Raw genomic sequence first — 19,600 nt, forward strand, 5'->3', positions numbered from 1 at the left:
GCCTATTACAGCTACTTTTTTATAGCAGTATGCACAAAATTAAACAGAAATTTACGGTCAACCCAAAGGTAGATAGAAGAACGGGCACCCCAGGTGGGCTAATTGAGGTTTACCTTTTATAATCTATAATTAATGTTTCTGTGTTTGTTTTTATAGTGCTTTGAATAACAGCATGATTTATGTATAAAGCTGGAAACAATGTAAATGTAATTTTTTTTAAAATGCGAACTGGTATAAATGAATGAAGGCAGAAGTCAAAGAATGGCTGCATCATTGACTGCTTAGGGAATTTGAAAAGGGGGTTGAATAGTGCAGCACAGTCAGCTATGGGGTTAAGTTAGCATACAATAATTATGTTAACTTTTAACATGCTTTTGAAAACATATTAGTATTATCAACATAACATTTAAAACACAATTTGAAATGAAAAAAATTATACAATGCAATCGGTTTAATTAGTTGATAGCTGCAGATTGTAACAAATTTTTATGGCTTAACAAATTTCTAGTGTTGCCAAATGCTAAAAATCTTCCCAGAAATATTTTTTTGTTCATGTGAAATGTTGCTTCACTTGTAAGTATTCATATAACAATTGGCGTGTGTCTAAAGCAGGCCACAGAAAATATGTTGTTTTTATCTGATCATAAATTCAAAGGAAAGAATAAAGTTACATATATGCTTTAGTGTACTAAACAGTGCAATTTATGCCTTGTTCAAGTGGAACAGTAGCTTTACATTTTCAAAAAACAGCCGTCCTAAAAATATCAAAATTTTGTTAACAAACTGAAGAAGTGTAGATGACCCTTCAAGAGAGATTATATAATATACTATATATTATAACAATATAAAATGGCAAACATCAATAGCACAAGATTCGCCCTGAAAACTTAATTGAAATCTGGACATATTTCATTCTACTGAGAGAGCTCACAAGGTATTATGGCCTGGGGCTGCAGATCTAGGGGGACAGTAGTCACCCTCTTCAAAAACCGCTGGAAGGGCAGATTACCATTTTGGATGATCAGGCTCCCCTGTGCGACGCTGATTTCTCCAACGTACCCATTCAAAGAATGGAGGCTTGCTTCAAAAAGCGCTGCGCTCCTTTAAGTCATGGAACGTAGGGGTATGACGTCATATCTCACCGCTCTGCATGTAGGATAGGGGGGCTGAGGTGTGCTGCCTGGGTCTGGCTTTGGTCAGAGCCCAAGGTAAATATGCATGCATTTAACACCTTCTGTACTAATGTATATGCTCACCCGTATGCCTCCAAAGCAATTAAATAATCTACTGCTTCTAGCCTAATTTAGAATGTAAAAAAATGTTACTTTTTCCTATTGTTAATAATGTCTATAAGGAAATAATGTACTTTGTGTTTTTAACAGAATGGCGGAAAAGAATAGAGTACTGGGAATTAACATTCCACAATAACATAATCAAGCCCATTATTGGGGTGGCACGGTCACATTTTAATTAAAATTGTGAAGTTAAATCTCTATTGCATATACACTTTGGCCCTACATTTACTATATAATAATGTATGTATAATGCTTAAGTAATTTCCTTTACTGATAAAAAAAATAATCTATTGTTAGCTTTTGATTGACAAATGGAGAATGAGTAGGAGATAAATTATTGTGAATACATGTAATCAGTATTCTGTTTGCTGACTGAGACATCTGCAAATGATAGCAGGATTAAAATTCAGTGTATTTTTAGAAATGGTGTGACCTAGATGCAAAAAACGAATCTCTTTCTGTGTACTATACATATATTTTATATACCCACAAAAATTGATATACGTTGAAAATGCACACTCAAACTGTTATGGTGGGGACAACAAAGGTGATAAAAAACACTCCACTTAAAGTTAACAAATAAGGAAACATTACCGAACACTAATTTGCATCCACCAGGCAAGCCTAAAGCCTTGTTTTTTCCATAGAAATCCTAGTAATAGATTTCTTATGACCTTTCTTGTCCCCACCATGACATATTTTGGTGTGACCCACATGCCAACCCAAGGCTTAACTATATGGGAAAAACAAGTCTTTAGGTTTGTCTGGAGGATGTAAATTAGTGTTTGAAAATACATACACAATTTATGTTCATCCTCTGTGTGATCATGTGAAGAGAAATATACAGGTTTCCTCAGTAAATGGTATTACCAAACCCCTTAAAGGGACAGCTTAATATCCCAGACAGTCTCATGAAAGAAGAATGCATATTAAGGTACTTTGTGAGTACTTTAACCCCTTTTTGCAACATTTGCTGAGCCAGTGCTGAAGCTGACTGGTGGGTTTTTTTCTCAGAATCCCCCATGCATTTCCAAAGGGGACACCATGTACATTTAAAGGGACCACTCTGCTATCATGTGCATTAAAGTGCATATGATGGCTGTAGTGTCCCCATTAAGTTTCTAAATGTTGTCCATAGTGGTAAGGTACCTTTTTGGTCAGTGTGGTAATGGCCTTCTAGCTGCTTTGAGAAAATGTGGTATTTATTTTGTGGGTTTTTTCTATATCTAATAGTGGGCCCCATTCAATGTCATTCTCAAAGCTCCTAGCTGTTTCATTATATAAAGTAACAAAATGTGCCTGTTGCCAAGAAAAAATAAGATAACATTACTAAAATATGCATAGCATCATATTAACATTTAACAAAAATAGCCATATAACAAAAATGCAAATGTGGACTAAGGATTTGAGTCAATTTGGTTCTTGAGCAAAACAATAAGAAACAGAGCACAAATCCAGCTGTGCTAGGATGAGATCGTAGCTGATGCTTCAGACACATTGCAGCCCATTCCATGATCTAGTCTTTCTTGTCAGAGGTTGGAAAAATACAACTTGTATCCTCCAAAGTTTCTCTACTTTTACTGACTCATGCAGGGATTTCACACAGATGAGCGCGGCTTGTTTTTCCCACCTCTAAAAGACCTGCCTTGTCTAGCCATAAGAAGGAATTACCAGTCAGGAGGCCATTGTAATGCATATGAAAAAGCCCACTGTTTGTTTGGTACATTTTTTTTTTAAGTCAGTCCAAAAATAATATTATCTGTACATCCCATGGTTTTTAGTTCTGGGAAGAAGAGTTGACTAAAACCATGAACCCAAGTGTTAATGTAGAGTGCATGTGCTCATGTCATTCCTGTATTGGCTGAATATATACTTATCACACAGTCGGTGGTGTAGATATCTCCGTTATATTTAACATGCAATGTGCAAATGTTTTTAATCTTGTCTATTTTTGGTGATCGCTGACAGACAAGTGAAACCTTGCAATTATTTTTATCTCTAAAGAAGAAATATATTTGTTATCTAGTGCTAAATTTAAGTGGACGATCCTGAAAAAAAACCTGTTAATTCTAAATAAGTAAGAGGGATTTATATTCTCTTTTTACAGGAGTGCAAATTATTTTAATTATTTAATGTGTACTGTGTCCCTGTAGACAAATGTAGACATTTTTAGGACACATATTATTTTCTCATATTGCTGACCAGCACATGTGGGGTGTACAGTATAATTGTGGTACCTAGCAGTGAGATGTATAACTGCAACTAATTCTGTGAGTTTATACATACAGTGGGGTAATATTTACATGTGCTGATCACTATGTGAAATATACCGGTATATGTGTCGTGGGAGTAAAAAGTAAAAAGAGCTGCACTGCACCATCCCCTCACCAGTCTGGGTTTTCCTCCACTTTTGACTGCATTAAGCAGCTAATAAGTGGTTGAAAGGCTTTCTCTGCATGCATGGGGGGGGGGGGGGTCGTTATACCAGTTGCTACTCTTCTACCAGTGCTGGAGCTGGCTGCCAGTGAGAATTGCATGTGGTGTGGCTAGCTTAAGAACTGTTCGGCCAAAGACATATCCTACAAGACAAAGTGTTGAGGGGCAGGGGGTGGGTAGTGCAAATGCAAGATTCTGCTTTTATAAGCATTGACGTGCATACCATGGTTGGAGAGTCCCCCTTAAGTACTTGCTTCCATTAGCTTCCATTGGAACATTTGTTAGAGGTTGTTGTCTAGATATCTCCTCCTGAATTTGATTTTAGACAGGTTACTGATTTTCATCTCCATTTAATCCAATTAAGGTTAAGATGGGTCATTGAGTCCTACTCAGTATATGTATGAATAGTTGTAGGTTTTATCATCCAGAGCTGTTTTTGGTGGTTGATCTACTGTATTTAAACCTTTGCCCTTTCATTCTAGTAGAATATTTCAAACTAATTTTAAGTACCTGGCCTCTTACAATTTCTTTCTGGTTCTGTGCAGGTTATGTGGGTTTGCAATTTGTGCCGAAAACAACAAGAAATTTTGACAAAATCCGGAGCATGGTTTTTTGGAAGTGGGCCACAACAGCCATCTATTCAGGATGGAGCACTTAGCGATACAACTACTGGTGCCAGCTTCGAGGCACCAAGAGAAAAGAAAGCAAGACTTCAAGAGAGATCACAGTCTCAAACCCCTCTAAGCACTGCAGCAGTGGCAGGGTCACATGAGACCTCAACTTCTAGTTTACAATCTGATAGAAGCAAAGGATCAGCATCATCATTACCATCTGCAGTTTATCAAGATACGAAGGGGTCATCAAGGTCCAGAAGTGAACCACCTAGAGACAGGTAATATTCAAACTTTCTTATGATGAACAAACAGGTTGATTGATCTTTACTTTACAGAGATTTACTTGGAAATTATATCTCCTGTTAAAGCAGCCTAGTAAAAATATGATGTTACAAATTGTTAGACATACCACCATACCTGGGAACAAACTACACTATATGGACAAAAGTATTGGGACACGTGACTATTACACCAACAGAGACTTTGATTACATTGCATTCTAAATACATAGACATTAATATGAAGTAGGCCACCCTTTGCTGCTAAAACAGCTTCCGGTCTTCTGAGAAGCCTTTCCACAAGATTTTGTAGTGTTTCTGTGGGACCAACTACATATTAATGTCTAAGTATTTAGAATGCAATGTCATTATGTTCGTGTTGGTGTCTATCTATCTATCTATCTATCCATCTATCTATAATCAATCTATCAGCCAAACATGCACAAATTAAATACAGAATATTCAAAAGATATAACACTCATTTCTTAGCAAAACAAAACACAAGAATGCTGATAATATTAATTATTTGACTGCTATCTGCACCAAACACCATGTTTCCATGACCAAATGCATCAATTGCACACTGTGACATATGACTAATTCGTAACATTTAGATTTTTCCAGAGATGTGCCTTGCCCTGTATAGCAGTGTTAAAACACTTCATCTGTTCCGAAGATCCCACTTGGGTTCTTACTATATAATGCCAGGGGGCTGTCATTATTATTATTATTATCTTTTATTTATACAGCGCCAACAATTTACGCAGCGCTTAATACAATACATAAGTTCAAGGGGTATGACAAGACCAGAATTGACAGACTAAGACAAACCGATACATTAGGTGGAGAGAGCCCTGCTCGCAAGCTTACAATCTAGAGGGAAATGGGTGACAAACATAAGGCACAGAGAAAGGGTGAGAGGTAGTGCGGGGGGTATCAGTGACGGGTGAGAGGTAGTGTGGGGGTATAAGGCACAGAGAAAGGGTGAGAGGTAGTGTGGTGGTTGTCTCAATGACAAGGAAGTTCTAGCAGCTAAGGTGGAATGCTTCTCTGAAGAAGTGGGTTTTGGGATTTTTGTTGACTGTTGGGAGGGAGGGTGAAAGCTGAAAGTTCAGTAGAAGTAGATTCCAGAGATATGGGGCAGCTTGAGTGAAATCTTGTAGAAGGGAAAAGGAAGAGGTGATAAGTGAGGAGGAGAGCCTTTGTTAGGAAACAGTTAAGGACTGGAGGGAGTTTATGGTTGGAGATGATAGGAATAAAATTGGTTAGGTTGACCATGTTGGTTAAGTTTGGTGGTTGCGAGTGATAGGAATAGGGAGGAATATGTGGGGTACAGAAGTAGCAGAGCAAACACAGGCAGGTTTCACATATAAAGATTAGTGTAGAGGTACTGGGATAGCTGTGATGGCAGAGAGATGGAGAGGGATGGTATTTGGAATGGTTTAATGGGGAGAAGTGGGTACTAAAGGGATCCAAAGAGTTGGTGCCCTCTACTGGCATGTTTAAATAGATCTGGTAATTAACTGTCTAAATATTAGGACAACACTGGGGCGGGTGGGAGAGGGGCAGGGAGGGCGGGCAAAAATTCAGTTGTTGTGGGGAAGATGGAGGAGTGTATTGCAGGCTTTGAGGGCTGTAATAGAGAGTGTTAAATAGTGATAAAGTGGACGGGGGCAGTAAGAGGGCAGATATAGGAGATAAGGGGTTAGTGGAGCAGAAAGATAGAAAATAAAATATAACACACTTAAGTAGTGACAGGCATCACATAAATAACAGATAATTATGGAGATCTCTTGGTCCAGTCTGTATACCTTTTAGCAAAGTATGGAGGTTTGCTTAGGCTTCAGTTGTTGTGGGGAAGATGGAGGAGTGTATTGCTGGCTTTGAGGGCTTTTAGCAAAGTATGGAGGTCTTTTATTAAATGTATTGTTTTCCAGTGATTGTTATCTTTTGTTGAAATTTTTCAGAAATCAGTGCATGAGGATTTACTGTTCTGTTTTTAAAACATTGTTTCAGAATTTTATGTATTGAAAAAAAGTTTAGAGAAATCCAGTACTTAGAATCTTGGGTTTTATTGTTTAGAGTCAAAAAGTGATTTATTGTTGCCAGTTTTATAAGCAAATTGGTCCCATGCCAAGAAGTTCATATGCCTGCTCTGCCAGTTTTAATGCTAATGTAGTACACTCCTGTTTTGTGTCAGTTACTGTGAAAGTGACATAATACTTTTTGGACAATTAGAGTGGTTTTGCAGAATATAAAAAGTACAAAATAACTTGACATACATGTAAAGTTTTCCTGGTAACTTTTTTCTACATTTAATAGGGGAATGTGCATTGTATCAAGGAATTATGATCTTTATATACATTTGCTTCTTATAAACTTAATAAGCGGCTTATTAGTTAAAAAGAATACAGTCTGCATGCTGATCTTAATTGGACTGAAGAGCAATTTTAGCTCACTTTACTGCCACCTTCTGTTAGTTCCTTACCGGTGGTAACAGTATATTGTTTTTGTTATATTATTATTATTATTAGTAGTAATATTAAGCACCAACAAATTACACAGTGCTGTACAATTGAAATGGGACAGTTAAGAAAATGTAATGAAATACATACAGACACATCAGGAGTTGAGAATCCTTTCGTAAACTTGCTATCTAGCCTTATGGTGCTTTTACACAAAGTTCCAGGCAGGAATGGTGACCTTTTGAGGGCTCCGCTCATGAGCTTAAAATCTAAGTGAGTAGTATGGGTAGTAGCTGTCCTTGTGACTATAGAGGGTATATTCACTAATATGATTACCTATATATGTATATGGTAAACATAAACAGTATTTTGTTAAGAGAGTAAATGAGTAAACATAGCTACCCCCTGTTCCTTTTATGTCTGCCCTCTGAACATGGCTTCTCCCTAAAATAGTTGGCTAGAAACACTGAAATACTCAGACTGTCTGCTGAAGTTACATCAGTATCTATTCAATTGTAATGAGAGATATGTTTGCTTGAAAATGTTAGGTGTTCTCAGGAACCAGCAAGTCATTATTCCTTTTATTCTGTTGTTGTTGTTTGTTTTTTGTTTTTTTTGTTTAGGAAAAATCTATTTAATGTACATTTTGCGGCAAATTTTTATTTGGGATTTTCAAAACTGTGAACAATATCTATTTTGTTGCATGTCATTGATGCCGTGTACCTAAATCTATTCTTTTGGCCGTTTGTCTAGGAAGAAGATTTCAGAGCAAAATGGAAAAGTCCAAAAAGGGGATCGCAAAAGAGTACAAAAATATTTAAACCAACAGGGTGATGGATATATAGATGAGCATAAAGAGAGAAGAGAAAGTAGAAGACCAACAAAGGGGAGATCACAAGACATTCCAGAAAAACTGGAGGAAGGAACAAATTTAGATGAAGACCAACAAAGAGCAGAAGATCAGACACGGTATATGAGTGACCCCAATTTAGCAAGGTACCCTGTGAAGCCACAACCTGAGGAGCAGCAAATGCGCATGCATGCCAGGGTTTCAAAGGCACGCCATGAAAGGAGGCATAGTGATGCATCTTTGCCACACACAGAGTTAGAAGAAGCTGAAGTACCTGAAAACACACTAGGGAAGAACTTGCAAGCACCTGGTTCTCAGGACAAAAAATCAGCTATGGATAATCACCGCTCAAATTCTGTGGACCGAAATGGAGACGGAACGGGTTATATGCCAAAACAGGTGGCCAACCACAGCCCACCAAGCCCTAGGCACAGTCCAGTTCCAACAGAACATTTAGAATCTAAAAACCATGATCCCTTCAGAAAGCAAAGCCGGTTAGATCCCAGCTCAGCACTTCTTATCAGGAAAGCAAAGCGGGAGAAAATGGAGACAATTTTGAGAAATGATTCTCTCAGTTCTGATCAATCAGAATCTGTTAGACCTTCCCCTCCTAAACATCATCGATCTAAAAAAGGTGGAAAGAAAAGACAAATGTCTATAAGTAGCTCAGAAGAAGAAGGAATATCGACTCCAGAATATACCAGTTGTGAAGAGGCAGAAATAGAAAGTGAAAGTGTTAGTGAAAAAGGTAAGGTTTCAATTACTTGCACATACTGTAGAGGAAACAGTCGGTATAGTGTTTCCTACGATGTACCCTAAAATGGAGCTATGAAACTTTTTAGAGGTGAGAGAATGAGCCTGAGTGACTTCTGGCACAGATCTGATTAAATTGCTGCCTTAAAGTGTTTGAGTAGCTCACAGGGAAAAAGCATGACCATACCAGGGAATTTATGGGCTCTGGCTACCTGGAGCCTACCCCTTGCAGGACTTGGCCAGGACTGCCCACTGAGATTGGTGGGCGGTCCTGCTGATGTCGCAGTCGTTCCTGCTGATATCAGTGGGTATTCCTGCCGAAGTCAGTGGGCATTCCCGCTAACATTGCGGAAATCAGCCCCTATTTAAAGGAGAAATGGGCAGGGAGTGGGTCGTGTAAAGACCCAGCTCCTCCGACCCAGAGGATTCTCAGGTTCTCAGGTATGAGCACGACACAGATGCTAGTCCGGCAGCCGATAATCTGTTCTAGATACAAATGTGCTCCTGGTGGGATTTGATTATTAAGGGCTATCTCAAATGAATAACTTCAAAAACAAAATTATGCACACACTAGTTACATTGTATTGTAGGGATAATAATGAACAAAATAAATATTTTATCTCTGACCTGCAGATCACATTCAAATGTATAATTCAAAACAAGATATCATACAACTATATTTACTCAAATATATACTGTATTTGCTCAATTATAAGACAAGGTTTTTTTTCAGAGCAAATGCTCTGAAAAATACCCCTTGTCTTATAATCGGGGTCGTCTTATAATCAGACCTCAAATAGGTCTGACTATGAGACAACTAAGATCCAGATCCCCCACAGCTGCAGGGGACCTGGATCCTCCGGTGTGGGGCAGCGTAATTTGCTCGATTATAAGGCGACCCCCCAAATCTGAATATTAATTTAGGAAAAAAGAAAAAGCCTGAATATAAGACGACCCTATAGGAAAAAAGTTTTACCAGTAAATGTTAATTCATGTAAACTATTTTTTTTTTAATAAAAGCTATGATTGAGAAAAATATTTTGGTTTTATTTCCTTCTATTTTCCAACTTGCCCCCCACTTATGCACATCTGCCCCAGAAATGCCTTATACCCCCTATATGCCACTGTGCCCCATGATATGCCTTTTAACCCTCTAAATGCCACTGTGCCCCATGATGTGCCTTTTAACCCTACATGCCACTGTGCCCCATGATATGCCTTTTGACCCCCTATGTGCCACTCTGCCTCCAGAAATGCCTTATACCGCTATATGCCACTCTGGCATTCAGAGGGTTAAAAGGCATATTATGGGGAAGAGTGGCATTAAGGGGTGGCACTCTGCCTCCAGAAATGCCTTATGCCCCCCCATTTAACACTCCCCCGCCCCCCCCAAACTTACCGGTGCTTCTGACTTCCCTGTCATGTAGCCGGGGCAGCGTGTAGATCCCACGCACTTACGCTGCAGCCGGGAGGAGGCGTGGCTAGCAGCGGGGGTTGTCTGCGTCCATCGCACAGACCTTCCCCGACTGTCAGAGATCAGAGTTCCCGGCACCGGTGCAGGAAACTCTGATCTCTGACAGCCGGGGAAGGTCTGCGCGATGGACGCAGACAACCCCCGCTGCTAGCCACACCTCCTTCCTGCTGCAGCGGAAGTTGTCTACGCAAACCGCGTAGACATCTACAGGCTGCCCCGGCTACACACTGGGGACTCAGAGGTACCGGTAAGTGGGGCGGGGGGGGGGAACAGGAGGATCCAGGTTCCCTGCAGCTGCGGGGGATCTGGATCTTAATCATCTCATAGTCAGACCTATTTGAGGTCTGATTATAAGACGACCCCGATTATAAAACCTCGTCTTATAATCGAGCAAATACGGTAGTTACTGGTTTATGGATTTAACACAAACAATGTTGCAACGAGTAAAACATAGCACATTGCATCAACATCCCAGATTCCTCAAAATGATACTACATTATTTAAACAGCATGTGTTCTTTAAATTTAATAGGCGTACAGTTAGTGAAACTAGAACTATACCTTAACTCAACAGCGGATGTTTTGATATAACAAGATATTCCCAGTAAATCAAATGTTAATTCCCAGTTATATGCATAGCAAATAAACATGAAGTTAATGCATATAATAGCTTGCGGGTAACAATACTTGTCCAAGAAAAATTGTCTACTACTGTGCATCAACAAATGGCAAAACCATTCTTCATAGATAACCAAAATACATATTTACTGTTTCAATAAATCATCTATTACTTGTACTTTACACAATTTCTATTAGTGGTATCCACTATTTTTCACAGTTAACTTTTTCCAGTTCACTCAGCAACAATAAAACAGCCCCAGGTTGAAATTGTAGAATTAGCGTGGTAACAAAAATCACTAAAATAAAAACTAATGACTTAATATAGATTAATAATAGAGATTTTAATAGATAAAAAATAATGTGTTAACTCCATCAAGTGAATATCCTACAATTACAGGATTTAACATTATGTATTTCACTGTAGTTCTCATAAACCTTAATGCAACAAAAATTTTTTTTACCAAAAAGGGATCAATTTATACTAAATGATGAAGAAAAAAAAAATCACCTCTATTAAAAAAAAAAAAAGGAAAAATTTTTTAGCACCTGTTATTGCTGGTGTCCAATTGGTCTGTGTTGATAAGGAATTCTCAATCCAGTTTTTGACATTAAATAGCTGCCATAAAGTTTTTAATTAGCCAGGAGAAAATTGTAAATATGAAGAATACTAAAAATTAGAGAGTTGAGTGAAAATAATGAAATTGACAATCAGAAAATGAATCAATGACTATCAATCATTATAAGACTAGAGTGATCCCATCCTTGTCTTTACATAAACTTTTAAAGACAAACCTTATCCTTAAAATTCACTCCCATGGGTTAAAAGTTCCAAGTAGGGATTATCGTTGTTACTTATTATAGTGATTCATGTGATTGAGTAAATGCCTACACATTTTCCAAACCAAGGATTTTTCCACAGCAAAGAAGAGCTCTTGTTTAATAGGAAATGTTAGTTATTGAGCAGTAATAAAACTTTAATATGTGATGAAAATTACATCAAAAGTGATAAACATTTATTACCCATCTATCAAAGATAGTGTCACCCAGCAAGTATTTTGGTGGAAGTGGTGCATATATTCAGTCCCCAGAATACGTTCCATCAAAATGTTTTGTACAGGTTTGATCATTAAAATGAACTGCCTATCTTTGAAAATAATTAGTGAAATCTTTTTCTCAAATTCCCAAGATATTTGTTTAATTGGGTATGAACACACATACAAAATATATGTAAGATATCAATAAATCTAGGTATATTGCACCATATTGGTTTCACTCAAGATTAATATAACAAGAAAAGGAAAGATTATAACTTGCCTTAAAATATAATAAATATTTCAGTATCAGTAGATTTTAGATATTTAGTGTATAACCAGCCTCTGAGATTCACATTCCGCATTCTAGGACCTTCGCTGAGATAACCAGTTTGTCCTCTTCAAATCGGTCTGGCCATTTATTTGATTTTAGAGAAAAGACAATGGTCTTGACTGTCCGACAAAATGCTTAAAAATATGATATATATATATATATATATTTTCCAGCATAAAATGTGTGACAGTATTGACTAACATCAGCAACAGGTTTAATTTTACTGCTTCAGTATATATATAGATAGATAGAAAGCTAGTAGTTTCAGCATTATTAAGAACTTAACATTATTATGTTTGCAGTATATTAATACCATGTTTAGTATAAAAAAACAAGCTTTTCTGTGTAGTTATTACAAGACATACATCCAATCCCTGATATCAATACCACCCAAAGACTGTATGCAAGGCATTGAAGCAGTCCCTGAACCATGCAGGGTTGCTAAGTATTAGATTTCAGACAATGATTGGAGTCATGCATTGAGATATGCATTGAGATGCGTTCAGTGATCCAACATGTATGTTTGTTTCAAACAAAAGGATATTGTTTGTACAATGACAAGTATTTTGCACAATATCCTTAATAACTTATTTTATTACTATAGTATTTATGTAAGTGACGCTGGATATCGGATTGGGCTTTTCGCGCCTCAATATCAAAAGTCTTCTCTGTGGGATTTTATTGTATGAAGACATGTCTTTGTATAAACACTTTGGGACTTTCAGATGAAATGTGGGTGTGTGGGTATGGGATGTATGGGTATTTCCCTTATGAATGAATAGTTTAGAAAAAAAGAGTTCATGTGAATGTCTATGGAGTGATGGGGTTCTTTATGCATCTCATTAAATGGATAGATGTTGGAGCTTTGCAAGTCAAGGGACCCCTTTGTGTTTATTTATCTGGGGTTAGCCTCTTTGAGACATTTTTCTGATCCAACCTTTTCACAATCTTAATTATTGTTGAAACAAGTAGGGATGGGCTTTATGAGAAATCTGCATGTATGGGTGTCAGTATATCACACAAAGTATGTTAACGTCTAAAATAATTGTCCTAGCTCTGCCATCTGTGAAAATTAATTATTCATTTTGAATAAGAGATAATTTGCATTGTTGCACTTTGATTATAAATGATTGTAAGCATTCATCTGGTGCTTGTGTGCCAGTGTACCAAAACCCTATGTTTAGCACTAAACTAATCATACTAATTTTTGTAATGTTATTTTTTTTTTATTTTTTTTTTTATCATTTAGACAGATGTTAAACCTAGTTTGCTTGTCATCATTGCTGGTGATTGTTAACATTTTAACAAGCAGGATCACAGAGATCTGGAATGTATTCATGCTATCGGTGCTCGTGAACACAGAAGGCAGCTGCAAACGTTAAAGGGAACATTCGCCATTCATATTTTTATAAAGTACAAAAATAGTTTCTGCTCCCTATACATTATACCACAGGGACAAAAGGTCTGGGGAAAAAATGAAGGATTATCTGGCTCAGCGTGTTTCTTCTAGGTTGGATCCTGCTAGGGCTGAGCTCATGAAGGAAAGAATTACATGTTGAACACATGTAGATAGCAAATCCATGAAATCAGGTACGGCTCCTGGAACCAAATAGCCTCCGCTTACAATATTATAAGTAATTTGCCCAGGCGCTGTTCCAAAATATCACGGCTATGTTCAACTTAAATGGGAAGGGGGAACTTTCACCCACTTTCACCCACACACTTTGACAGCCACCATTGCCATATTAGCCAAAGGAAGGGACGGACCCAATGCAATGTTGGAGTTATCTCCTAATTTCTCTATTTAATGCTGATTTGAAGATCTTTGCTACGTTCTTGGTTTTGCGTTTACGAGAGTTGTTGCCTTCCCTAGTGCATCCTAAAACAGTCGGAGAGATGCAAGGGACAAGTGTGGAACATGATATGTTTGGCATAGATTGGTCTTATAGCAACTACCATTTCTCAAATGGGTTTTGGGGAAACTTTGCAATGCACAAAACTCAGTTGAACACTGTATGGATTAATAGGGGGTGTGTAATTATAGTGTGTGATAATTGGCGCTTATTTGTACATAAGAAATAGTGTAGATAACAGTGCAGCAAATCCATCTTAGTACAACAAAAACCCTTTAAATCACCAACAAACAATAATAAACTTTAACCATCAAGTAAGAGTGTGCAGCAAAATTTATAAATAGCCAAGACACTTATCTTAATTATTTCCAATGACCTCAAGAAAAATAAGAAAGAAAAAAAAACTTGTAGTATATCAAATATAATATTTGACATATATTGAATCAATCCCCCCCCTTTGTAACCAAAATCGCAAGTGAGGAGCCTAAAATGCAGGCTCTTAATAAGTCGCAATTATAATTATCTGTGGTAATGTTGCAATGCCAGAATTCACAGACCATGCCAAGAGAAGATCTGGATTTCAAACATATTTTACTTTTTTTTTTTTTAAAAACATTAGTGGTATCAAGTAAGTCCAGTCAATCGTGGATAACAGCAAGCAGTATATATTTCTCTTCTGTCCTACTGTATCCTACAACAATCTTGTGTTTCTCTTGAACCACTTGACATGTGTTTTTTTGCTCAGCCTGACCCCTTCTCTCCGTCTCTGCGTGTGACGTAACGCTTATCGCTTCTTCAATAGACATAGAAAACCAAACTAAAATATGTTTGAAATCCAGATCTTCTCCTGGCATGGTCTGAGAGTGAATTCTGGCAATATTATATGTGATATAGTACGCTATAAGTTGTTGTTTTTTTCTCTTTTCTTGAGGTCATTGAAAGATAAGTGGCTTGTCTATAATCTTGTTTATAATTTTTGCTGCGCACTCTCACTTCATGGTTTAATGGGGTGTCTCAGTCTTTTGCTATTTAAAATTGGACATGGCGGGGCTGCCCACTATCGTCTATGTTGTTTGTGCGCACACTTGAGCCCTTGCTTGAAGCTATTCAAAAAAATCCATACTTTCTACAGTTATTGTGGCCATTGGAAGGTTTCCACATATGCAGATGGCGTTATGTTGGTAGCAGCATAGGCCAAGATTTTGCTAATCAATATAATGAGGGAGCTGCGTGGGACACTTTCTAATTTCAAAATCAATATGGATAAATTATCAGTTCTGTGTGCTGGAGGTACGGACCTTAGAGTGTCCTCCCTCTTTAGGTGGTGTTCAAATAGACTAAGGTATTTCAGAATATAGGTCTCAAGGGATCTTTCTAAACTATACGTGGATAACTTTATCACTGTAAAACTGTCCTGCAGACATGGTCAGTTCCTCGCATCTCCTGGCAGGGAGAATTAACTTTATCAAAATGAATTTGCTACGCAGGCTATTATATTTGTTCCAAACAATGTCTGTTAGGGTTCCGCATGAATTCTTCTAGACACCCAAAACTGAAATTGTGTGTTATGTAAGAAGGGGTAGAAGTCCTAGGCTCAAATAGAATGTCCTGTGTCACTCAAAGTAGAGGTGGCCTGACTCTAGAAGACCACCTTAAATACTATCAGGGCTCCCATCTCCGGCACAGATTGGGGTGAAATGTTTGCTCTAGCCAGAGAGAGTGGATAATGCTGGACAATCTTTTCCAATTAATTAGGTAATAGTTTCTGGCTGCGCCTGATACAGTCTAGCAGAGTATTTTGCGGGCATCCTCTGGTAGGAGCCACTGTGAGAATTTGGTTAGCTAGGAGTGGGGGGGACTTGCTCTTGTCGTTTCCATCGCCTCTCCTGCTGCTCTGTCGTAATACAGCTTTTCAGGCAGTTATAAGGCGGAGTTCGCTGGATGTCCTTGGGTTGCATGCCACATTGAGGATTGCAAGTGTCACCTAAGATGGTAGGGTGGTTCCCATACCACAGCAGAGCTTGCCTGTAGGGAGCGGATTCATGCAACATTTTTCTATATTTCCATTTGGTACATTTATGTGAAATCGTTGACAGATAAACACCACTTTAAACCAACAAATTTAAATCTCTGTGCGTTCAGTCTGCAACCCCAGCCATAACTTTATCACTACTATAGCAATTGTTGCTGGCCTAGTATTTGTTGCCTCCCCTTCCTCCTTTGTTTTTTTAGGGTTCAGTTCACACTGACTGAACAGCAGTGGCAAAGGATGTTCATCCTCATTCAGAAGTGTTCAGTAACAGCCAGATTCCAGATCTTGGTGTAGGGTTCCTTCATCGATGCTTCTGACCAGGATTGTTGGGGCTCCTATTTATACTTACATATGTGTTGGGATTGCCCTATAATTAATCCCTTTTGGATTATCACTATGCTATAAAGAAATGGGTGGATTGACCCCCTTCATTTTCCCCAGATGTGATGCTTCGCCCCTTTTTTTTGTTTTTTTTTTTAAGTGAAAGAGAAAGAAAGGGGCACCAAGTGGTTTTCGCTTACCAAGCTGTCACTAAATGCTTGATACTGGTTTATCTAAGATATCTTAGGTGACAGTATCTTTCATGAAATGGGTTTTAAGAGCTGACATAATCATGGTGATGGAGGAGATAGTTACGTCTGCCTCTGATCAGATGTCCTTATACGCCGGATGGAATTCTGACAGGGTCAGAGGAATCCAAAGCACTGGTGCAGTGAGGATGGAGGATTTGGTAAGGTTTCCGGTTTTTCTGGGTTAATACCACACTAACACCACACAGTAACAGACATACGCATGCTAATGCCTTAGACTCACAAATGCTAACACCTTACAGTAACACACATGCTAACATTCTGCATTCATGTACACACATGCTACCACTAATATACACACTATATGTTCGCTTATGCTAATGCTAATGCTCATATACACAACACCATACACACTGCCGCTACTCTCTTATACACATGCAAACACTATCCAACAACATACACACACACTGGCTAGCACTATAGATATATAAAACACATACTCTAACACTATGCACACATACACACTTAATAGGGTGCTACAATACAGTAAACATACTGGCTATGACACTATGCATACACACAGGGCCAGCCCGACAATGGAGCCGAGTGGGGCAACCGCTCCAGGCGGCACTTTTGAAGGGGCGGCACTTTGCCGCCCCAAGCTTTTTTTTTTTTTTTTTTAAAGTGAAAGAGAGAGAAAGGGGCACCGAGTGGTTTTCGCTTACCAAGCTGTCAGTACCCGCTCGGCGCCCCTCTCTCTCTCCTCTGCGGCGAGTCTCCCTGTTCGATCTCGGTGCCGGCTTGTAATGCCGGCTTGTAACTCCCGAGACCGAACAGGGAGACTCGCCGCAGGACTGCTGAAAGGTAAGTACAAGGGGAGTAAGGGTAGATAGTGGGGGGGGGGGCGGCAGGAACGGAGGGAGAGAAAGGGTAGATAAGGGGGGGGCGGCATTTTTTTTTTTTTAAATGTTTATTGGTGTCGACATCAATACAACAAATGGCGTATGAGAGACATAAACAGCCAATCATGAAATAGCCCGCAGGGCCTATAAGAAAATGCAAAGGACTCCAAAAAGATTAAAGGCACCTATGGTACAGCATTAAAAGATGGTACATATAAACATGGCCGGTACGGCAGGTACGTGTACAGGGCAGAAAAATAAAGATAGAAACCTGAATAAACAATAGTCGACAGTATTTTCTTTTTTTTCTGGCATACCGAAAACGCTCGTGCAGTGCGGCGGAGCCGTCAGGCGGCGCCACAGGCACCGAAAGACAACAGATGCAATGGCAGAAACACAACATAATCAGCAGAGGGCAGCTACCAAATCAGGGAGGGGGGAAGGAAGGGGGGACAGAGGACCCAGAGAGAGCGGGGAGGAAGAGAAAAAGAAAAGAGAGAGAGAGAAAAAAAAAACAAAAAAAAACAAAACGTTCCCAACAGAAGAGACCTCCAACCCAACGGTGAGTCAGAGGGACACCAACGGCAAGACAGTGCCCCCGTGGGAGAAGGCAGCAATCCAGGGGTCCCAAATATCGGAGAATTTCTGCATCTCATCATGTAGTTTGGCCGTAATCCATTCCATAGAGATGATATGCCAAATGTTGGACTGAATTTCATCGGTGGTCGGGGGGGCTCCCTTCCACCTCCTGGCCAGGGCCTGTTTAATGGCGGCACAAATCCGATGTACCAGTCTACGCCCAGGGACAGACAACTGCATCGTCGACACATCCATGTTCAGTAGAGCCGTCTGGGGGGAAGCAGTCACCGGAGTGCCCAAAGCCGTCGAGAGATCCTGGAAGAACTTAGACCAGATTGGCAGGACAAGCGGGCAGGACCACCAGGCGTGGAGGTAGGTGCCTACATCACCACAGTGGCGAAAGCAGTAGGCGACGGAAGTGGGGTAGAGCTTGGAGAGCCGCACCGGCGAGAGATACCAGTGGGCAATAACCTTGTAAGACCGCTCCCTTAGAACTGTGTGGACAGTAAGGCGATGTGTGTTAGTCACCAGTCATCATCCTCGAAGGTACATTGAAGGGCATTATGCCAGCGTGTCCGATAGGTCGGAGGAGAGACGTACGTCTTAGCCACGAGGTACGAATAGTGAAGAGAGACAGAGCCCCGTAGCCTGCGGCGGGTAAGAAATCTCTGTTCAAAGGGGGTCAACTCCGAAAGCCCGGCGTCATATAGCAGAGTGTTTACAAAATGTCGGAGCTGCAGGTATCGAGACCTCTCGGCCTGGGGGATGCGATAGTGTTCAAGCAGCTCCGCAAACGTAAGGAGTCGCCCCCTACGCACCAGGGTACCCAGTCTACACAGGCCCGCCTCGACCCACCACTGAAATCGTCTGGAATCCATGCCCTCCAGGAAGAGTGGGTTAAAGAACAAAGGGGTCAGCTGGGACACACGTCCCCTCAACTGGTACTTAAATCTGACTTTCATCCAGTAGGATGTCTGCATAGAGGACAGGAGCGGGGAGCCTGGCAGCCGACCGCGATCGAGCCACAAGCATAACTGGAGCTGGCGGTCAGGTAGACAGAGGCGTTCAATGTCAATCCAGGGCAACGTGCCAGCCGGGAAAGACCAGGATTCCACCTGCGAAAGTCTGGCGGATAGATAATAGAGGCGAAGGCATGGGACCGCCAAGCCGCCCCGCTCCTTAGGTAAGTACAACGTGTGCCGGTTGATCCTGGCCCGCCGACCATTCCATATGAACTGGAATATGCACGACTGAAACGAATCGATGTCGCGGGTGTTGACAGCAATTGGCAAAAGACAAACAAGTACAGCAGACGTGGCAGTGTATTCATTTTGACCGCATAGATCCGGCCCAGCCAGGAAATGTGGTACTGCGCCCATTGCCGAAGATCCTGACGAAGCAACGACAGTAGCGGAGGGTAATTAGCAGCATAAAGCGTCTGGGGGCTATTGGTGAGATTAATGCCCAAGTATTTGAGCAACAATGGTTGCCACTGGAACGGGAAGGACATGGCTAAAGTCTGTTGCACCCCGGCATCCAAATTGACGTTTAGGG

At 40.0% G+C, this 19,600-nt stretch overlaps 1 protein-coding gene across 1 annotated transcript in view; it reads left to right on the plus strand.

The window, feature by feature from the left end:
• The window catches only part of LOC149302382 (regulating synaptic membrane exocytosis protein 1-like), a 179,831-nt gene that overhangs the window by 72,726 nt on the left and 87,505 nt on the right, over window positions 1-19,600 (plus strand). Inside the window, exons 3-4 of the mRNA XM_089482487.1 lie at window positions 4,277-4,623; window positions 7,842-8,686. Of these exons, the coding sequence (XP_089338613.1) occupies window positions 4,277-4,623; window positions 7,842-8,686 (1,192 nt within the window). The remainder of the gene's footprint in view (window positions 1-4,276; window positions 4,624-7,841; window positions 8,687-19,600) is intronic.

Source organism: Sceloporus occidentalis, unplaced genomic scaffold, assembly GCF_023333645.1.
Source record: "Sceloporus occidentalis isolate IW3139 unplaced genomic scaffold, rSceOcc1.0.p SCAF_19, whole genome shotgun sequence".
Classification (NCBI taxonomy): domain Eukaryota; kingdom Metazoa; phylum Chordata; class Lepidosauria; order Squamata; family Phrynosomatidae; genus Sceloporus; species Sceloporus occidentalis.